Raw genomic sequence first — 8,139 nt, 5'->3', positions numbered from 1 at the left:
GGGGTGGGGGTGGGGTTACTGTGAGCCGACCCATATTCAAACACACACACATACACATGTGCTCATACAAAAACATACACACACACACATTAATACATGTTGGAAAAATACATTTTGTCAGTTAAACACATAAATAATGAAACCTATAATCAATAAGTCACTCTTTCTGAATTGTATGTAGGTTAATAAAAATAAACCTGTGTCACAAATAGTCAGAAACTCTACTGCTCTCTCTTTATCTCTCTAACACACACACACACACACACACACACACACACACACACACTACTCTCTCTTATACACGTAGGCACTCTCATTTCAGAGGCATGACCCATATTCACATGTGCGTGCGCACACACACATACACTCACACAAACTCGCAAACTCATGCACACACGCTGTCGAAATACACCAGGAGCTATGCTGGCACCCCTAACTGGGACGCACTATAGTGGACCCCGGAGGGCCCTTGGTTCAGGATGCTCACAACACGCTGGACCATGCCCAAATAAACTAGCTACAACACAGACGCCAAACTTCCATTACATTTCCCATTCGGAATTGAGCTGTATATCAAAGCAGGACATTTTGAAATTAGACTGTTAAAGTCAATAAACTCAGCGAGCAGCCGTTGTCTGTGACATTTTGACTTGTTTACGATGAAGAGTTTTTGCTTGAAAACCATAAAGCATGTACTATATGGGTTAGGAATGGACATTTTGAACACATTTCATTTCACTCCCTGCTCGTTCTGAGATTCATTAATGCTCCAGCCAGAGCTGACAGGAATGAAGTGCGTTTCAAAAGAACAAGCCCTGGAGAGCTTGAACAGTCTCCCATAAAAGGCGAGCGTGATCATAAAGCGTATGGCCCCCACGGTGGAGCTAAATCTCAACTTATATTTCTAGCAGCACCTTTACTCTCTGTACTGGCTGTATAAGGGAGAGTGGGTTTACTGTGCATTTGACTTGCAGAGCCAGTTAAACACTAAAATTGTGGCCCCTTACACAAACTCTGAGTTTCTCCTCCCTCTGCTAGTTCTTATTCTAAACAGATGGGAGTGGGTGAAACCAAGAGTATGACTAACCTTTTTTATTTTTTTTGCAAGAGATAAGGGCAGATATTCTTGCAAATATTGTATTTTAAAATAATATAGATAAGAAATAAACTTGTGGGCAAATTGTGAGCAAATTCAAGTGCCTCAAATTAGCTCTTGAAGGATGGCCATTACAATTTCTATATTATTCTCATAGATTTGGTCGTGGTTATGGTTATGGTGACACTGTACTCACTGAGTTCATTCCTGAGACCTGGGAATGACATTAGTAAACTGTCTGTGCTGATGCATTGGAGTTCATTTAGACTGTACTTACTGTAGCTGTGCACTCAGTGTTTTGAGGATGTTATTACCAGCACTGCAGTTTTACCTCCAGATACACTGGTTTAGATCAACTCTTAACTAAACCCCCAGATCCCAGCAATTAACTTGTTGAGTACCATGTTATCATGATACTTGATACATGGTAGAAACTGTAGCTTAAGTCAATAAAATACGCCCACAGTTGAAATAAGCCAGACTTCTCCTTTAATGTTTGTCGGGCTGTCAATCAGTTTCCTTCCCTGGTAGAGTAGAGTATTATCTCAGTGACTATCTGGTGCATCTTTTGAGTAATTAAATATACAGCTCATCACATCAACGCAGCTGTATGCACGACAGAGTCCCTGCTCACTGAGGGCATTAAGCTGTGCAGTATCTATGAATAAATGAGGAAACGAAAAAGAAAACAGCACACTGTCTCACCGTCTCCAAAGAGCTGCAGGATGGCCAGGTCCACATGTCTCTTCCAGAGTGACTCCTTCTGGATGGCGATGCCATAACCCGTGGTGGCGAAGATGTAGCCGCTGCCAATGGTCACCAGCTTGCAGCCCTCGTCCCTGCCAGCCATGTAGTTCAGTACGGCTGCATCATAAATGAAAGCGTCTAGTTTGCTAATGAAAAAGAGAGAGAGGGAGAAAGAGGGAGAGAGTGAGAGAAAGAGAGAGAGAGAGAGAGAGATAGGTTACAATTAATTAGCACTTAGGAGTCAGACATCACTGCTGCAACATTCCAATTAACCTGCTAAATAGCACTAAGCTGCTGATAAGTGTAATAGACTTCCACTTGGTTTGCCAAAGGCTGGAGCTGGCACACAGACTGGCGAAAAGGCACACTCGATGAAAACTGAAGAGGGGGAGTCCAAGTATTACTGGAGTTTTTCAGCTACAATATGTTTACATGAAAACAAGTAGAAAAAGGACATAAACAAGACACTTCTGCATGGACTAATTTTCTCCCCACGATTTGTACTTTGTGTTTCAGCATATGATGACTATATAATGACCCTATGACCTTCCCATATTTTCAGGGTGCTGTTCACCGCCACTCTCTCCTGCTTCTGATTCCCTTAAAAACTATGACAGCTGCTGCAATTAAATTGAATTCAACCCCTTGAACTCAACGTAATAAAAAAGGATTTACGAAATGTTAAAAATGAGAAGGATTAAATATCATCCCAGTTTAACAAAATGAAACTTCTGGTCCATCATATGCCTGGATCTTCGGCCCAAGTACAGCCCACATATTCCCACACCTGGGCAGATTCTGGCTGTGACCGTTCGGTATTAGTCGGAATATTTTCTGTGTTTGTGCCAGAATTGGTCCCGATGTGCAAGTAGCATCTGAACCGTGCTGTGCATGGGCCAGATTCGGGCCGTAGAACTGGGCATATACTGGGCCAGAAGAAAAGAAGCATGTGGCCCAAGTATGAGCCGGATTTATTTTGCTATCTGGGATAAAGTCAGGGACTTGAGTTTAAAATGTTTACTACTTTAAATAAATTTTGTTATGAAAATCTTTTTGCTAGCATTGTAACAGTTGATCAAAGTCGGTGGTTTTACCATAGATCTGAAATCAAACTACGACGATTCAACAACAGGTCTATTTTACTGTGCAGGTCCTCACCCGGCCTTGAGACTCTGCAGAGCCTCGTTGACGTTTCTCTGGTGGAACTTGGTCATGTAGGAGTGCATTTCTGGGTAGTTGTTCCTAATGTTCCTCTCCGTGCTCCCATTTGGGACAGTGCCGAACCGAAAAGGAGGCGAGAAGTCATTCGGACTCTGGAACTAAATACACAACACGGAGCAATTGAGAGACAGCAAGAGGGAGAGAGGGAGAGATAGAGAGAGAGGCAGATGTAAAAACATCTTCTTTACATACCTGAGGTACAGATGAGAAAAAGAAGACAGGGGAGATTAGGAGAGAGCAGCACATGATCAAAGAAAAATCTTTCATCATACCTTTTTGTCTGAGAGACCAGACACCTGGTCCACGTATTCCTCCTGGATCATGAAAGCGGCCAGGTTGGCAGTGTAAGAGGCCAGGAAGATGACAGCAAAGAAGGCCCACACTGACACCATGATCTTACTGGTGGTGCCTTTGGGATTCTGCACTGGCACAGAGTTGTTGAAGACCAGACCCCACAGCAGCCAGATGGCTTTACCGATGGTGAAGGATGGACCGTGAGGCTCTGAAAGAAACGGTCGCGGTTAAAGAACATGTGACAGATCAGCTCTGTCGGACTGTTGGACTGCTTCTAATGAGCTGAGCAGTGATTTCATTTAGTAGAAGGAAACTGAATGTCGTCTTTAATTCAGTCATTGGTGGCAGTTTGCTTTAGGAAGGAAACATGCTCACACCCTGGTCTGGCATCTACAGTATACAGCTGTTGTTTCTTACTTCATACTAGCAGCACAGTAATGTCGGACGCTGGTCCACATTCATATCTTACTCAGGAAGAATTGTAAATAAATAAATAAGTTTGTCCAGCACTTTGGTTTATGACCAAATACCTTCAAAACCAGTGACATTCCCATCTGACTCAGCTGCACACTTTGTGTTCAGTGTTAGCTAGCAAAGGTTAGCGTGCTAACTAAAACAAGATGGTGAACATCGGCATGCTAGCTTGGCCTTCGTGAGCATATTACCATGCTAGCGTTAGCATTCACAGCTGCTAGCACGGTTGTAGACTCTTGTGGTGTTATTTCATGTCACTTTTATCGACTTTATACACTCAGCTGCCAGTTTACTGTCTGGTGCAACAGTCCTGCAACAAAACCCACCAGTACTTTAATGCTCAGCTCTGTTTTGCAGAGTATTGATTCAACTGTACTGTCGTTCTGGAGGCTGCAGTTTGTGGTGCTGTAGAAATACATTGCATTATACAGAAACAGACACCTGAACACAATACAATTCAAAGGCACCACAAACTGCTGCCTCCAAAACGACCACACAGTTAAATCAATGCCTGTCTAACACTGTTTCAACAAAAACTGAACATTATAACCTTCATGAGAGGAGGATTTATTTTTTTTAAACTGTCCATATAGAGCACCAGTGTGAATTTAATTAATACATTTTTGTGTAGATTCAATTCATCCATGAGCGTCTGACAGAAGACTGGTTCATTCCAGCCATTATACTGTGATTAGGAGTTGGTTCAAAATGTTTGTGTGTGGGTACGTGTGAGAGAGAAAGAGAGAGAGAGAGGTGTGTGTGTGTGTGTGTGTGTGTGTGTGTGTGGGTGTTTATTGTTGTAAGAAGCTTTTGTTCATGGACAAACCGGCTTTATCGTGCCAAATATCTCCTCTGTGAAGTTTGCAAGAAAGTTGGTTAAATGAATTGGGCAAAGACTTTACAAATCCACAGTCAAGCCATTGATACATTATTGCGTCGAATCCTTTGAGTCCAAACTTCGATCTGCACTCTTCATGATACCAAACTCCCACAGCGCTACAAGCAGATAAAACAAGGAGGCACACAGAAGAGAACAGCGCTTTAGGGAGGGCTACATCTCCTCCAGAACATGATGAAGGATGAGAGGAATGAAAAAAAGATAGCCATTGTCTATATATAGCCACATCAGAGACAGAGTTGTGGGAAGACATTGATTTTTTTTTTTTTTTTTTCTTTTTGATTCTTATCTTTTTGGTGAGGGAGATCTAACACAAAAGTAGCCCCTTGCTGTCGGCGCTGACGTGTGATTTTGGGAAATATGGAAATGAATGCAAATGACTGGTCCGGTGTGAAGGAAGCAGCACTAGAGGTGTGTTGAAACCAAAGCAAGAGAGACACACCTGTAAATGATAAAAAAAAAGAAAAAAAAAGAAAGAGAGCAGCATGGAGGAACAGGATGAAGAAGAGGAGAGGAGAAGGAAGTCATTGGGTCAGCGAGGACGGCTGGTGTATATGTGGAGGCGGCCCGCAGTGTCTGTTTGTCTGTTTCTCCGTCAGTCTTTGTGCGAAAAGACAATTCGTACGAGACGACCCACAGACAGAAAGCATTAACCTGCAAAGCTTCTGTACCTCTGGTTGTTTTATTTTTTATGTCTGGAGTGAATTACTAGTTGGAGCATCACACATCGAACACTCGCTCACTGAAGGACTAAACTGCCTGCCGCCATGTTCGCTGTAAACTTTGGATCCTCATCAAACTTCATCAGCAAAGACGAAAGTATTTTTTATGTTTTCATCCCCAGGCAGATAACACTTGGCTTGATTAAGAACCACAATTCCACCATCATTTTATTTTTTCTTCTTTGCCAAAACTTTTGTACTGCTTTCATGCGCTGGTGGCAGTTTCACATCCAAGTCATGATTCAAGTTGGCTGCTCAACATCCTGCCGTTTAGAAGATATTCAGAAAATCAGAAACTGAGAAAATGTCAGAAAATTAAACCCAACAGGGAAATAAACACTGCAGAGTGTTGGTTGTGGAGTGTGTACAAGCCACCAGCTTTCAGGGTTATTATTTCATTTATCAGATTGGGCAAATTGGTGAAAAGTAGCCTGTGAAAATGGTGATGCCGACGTATTTCACGTATTTGCTTTGGTTTGCGTTTGTGTTAGAAGTGTGATTCTCAGACCCACTAACAATCCTGTCTCCTACACAGTACACATATATACCACTAATTTGCTTGGGCAAATATGTTTTGGATTAAACGTGGTGGGTTGTTGTGGCACACGAAGCACCAGACTTCAATATGTCACCAACGCCTGATGAACATTGACTGTGCTGCCAGTTGACAATGATGATGTTCAGTATGACTGATTTCTGTTGGCAGTGGCGGTTTTGTTGTTATGTAGATAAACAGAATTACATTTGTTAGAAAAAATGATTTCTGCACACTGTAAATGATCAGTTTAAAAATTTACAAAGAAACAGAAAAGAGGAAGTACACAAGTCCAACTTTTACTTTTTCCCAAAGTAAAACATCATCTCACATTTTGTAATTTCACTGCTCAACTCAACCTAAGCGCGCGCTCCCATCTGGTGTTTTCTGCATTTATTTGCATCTATATCCTCAAACAGTAGTGCAGGTACCATCTACGTGTGTGTGTGTGTGTGTGTGTGTGTGTGTGTGTGTGTGTGTGTGTGTGGTGTGTGTTGAGCTGAGGCCTCTCACCTTTGCCGTCAGCCAGACAGCGGTTGTAGCCCACAGGGCTGAAGTACTCGAATATAAACACAGCCATTGCTGACACCAGCAACAGCATCACAAACATCATCACCCACACATCCGCACTGAAGGGCTCTGGAGGGAGGGAGACAAGGGAGGGGAGGGATTGAGGGAGGGAGCATGGACGGACGGAGATAAGGAAAAGAGAAGGGGGGGGTGAGGGTTGTGAGGAGGAAGAAGATGGGGAAGTGGCGAGGGACATCGGGATGGCGGGAGGAATAGGGGAAAAGAAAAGAGTGAGGGCGGCAGAGAGAAAGAGAGGAAGTGAAAATGAAGCAAGAGAGGGAGAGGGCAAGAGAGATATGCAAATGTAGTGCGCCAGATTGAGAAGAGGAAGGAAGAGTCAGAGAAATGGAGTGGGAGTGGGAAATATAAGAGGGCAAAGAGACAGGGAGAGGAAAAGAGAATAAATACACAGTTAGCCATATTTTCACGTACTCCACTGTAACTCCTCAGAACATGAATGCATTAAAACGAGGCTCTAATCTCTTGGTGTGTCCACTAAAAATCACATTTCACTCAACTGGACTGACTGGACAAAGATCCATGTAACACACACAACTCAGCCTGTCAGTGAAAAGACCAACTTAAATAACAGTTCAAGTCTTTTTCCAAAGGCTTAAAACCGATCCGGTGTCTCCGAGTCAAAACAGATCAACGTACCAAACATGTAGACATAAAGTATTTGATATATATATATATATATGTATATATAGAATCAAAATGTGCTTGTCTTTATTGTAGCAGCTCTTACGGCAGATGTGGATCATGTTTGTCCAGAATAGTGTTTATCCTGCAAATTTCACCTTTGAACCTTCAATGCTTTAGGACTGTAGATCACAGAACACAGAACCTAAAGCCACCGTTTCCAACCAGGAAGAGGAGGCCATTACCGAAACAGCTGTTCTAATAACTGCTACGACAGTCTGTAGAATAGATAACAATCCTACACGACTGATTGTTGGCTTTGCTTTTATGTTTTATGAAACCCTCGCGGTCACGTTGTTCATAGAAATGTCAGGACGTGACCTTGAGTGACCTCTTCCTTTCACCCATCCCTCAGCTCCTGACAGCCGGCTCCTGCGTTCCTCACCTAAGAAGGCCGAGGGCGAAACGGTGCCGTTGCTACGGGAGACCATGACGCTGATGCCCGTCTCGATGAAGGGGACGGAAAAGTCGATGACCTCCGACCTCTCCTCGTTGATGGTCAAAGAGCCGACGGCCATGTGGGCGTTCTTTAACACCACCTAGGCAAGAGGAGAGGGAAACAGAAAGAAGGACACCGTCTCCATTATCCATCCGTTTACAACCATCATCCATCATCTCATCCAACAACCAACAACCGACTGGAGCGACGTGAGCTAATGAGTGCACTTTAAAGGACGAATCTGTTCTAAAACTTCAGTTGTTCCCTGAGGGGTGAACGCCTTGTGTGCTGCGGCAACAAAAAAAAACATTCAAAAAACTCATTTAACACAGTCAAGAATAGCTTATGTTAAAAAAAAAAAAAAAAAAAAACTGTAAAAATAGCATTTCACAGCGATCAGTTCACTCGAAGGTGATTGTGGCGTCTTTCTAAATGTGAGTG

General features: G+C 43.0%; 1 protein-coding gene across 3 annotated transcripts in view; it reads right to left on the bottom strand.

Annotated features, from left to right (window-relative positions):
- grin2ba (glutamate receptor, ionotropic, N-methyl D-aspartate 2B, genome duplicate a) overlaps positions 1–8,139 on the bottom strand; it is a 45,022-nt gene that overhangs the window by 11,554 nt on the left and 25,329 nt on the right. For all 3 annotated transcript variants that reach the window (XM_087176660.1, XM_087176661.1, XM_087176662.1), the window contains exons 7-11: positions 7,645–7,798; positions 6,501–6,626; positions 3,337–3,566; positions 3,002–3,162; positions 1,802–1,989 (exon numbers count right to left, since the gene is read on the bottom strand). In XM_087176660.1, the coding sequence (XP_087032786.1) occupies positions 1,802–1,989; positions 3,002–3,162; positions 3,337–3,566; positions 6,501–6,626; positions 7,645–7,798 (859 nt within the window). The remainder of the gene's footprint in view (positions 1–1,801; positions 1,990–3,001; positions 3,163–3,336; positions 3,567–6,500; positions 6,627–7,644; positions 7,799–8,139) is intronic.

This window comes from Seriola lalandi, unplaced genomic scaffold (genome assembly GCF_002814215.2).
Source record: "Seriola lalandi dorsalis isolate HSWRI2012SDOR001 ecotype SW California unplaced genomic scaffold, Sedor1 jcf7180002054563, whole genome shotgun sequence".
Classification (NCBI taxonomy): domain Eukaryota; kingdom Metazoa; phylum Chordata; class Actinopteri; order Carangiformes; family Carangidae; genus Seriola; species Seriola lalandi.
The sequence above is the reverse complement of the archived record's forward strand: the minus strand, read 5'-3'. Positions and strand labels throughout refer to the sequence as shown.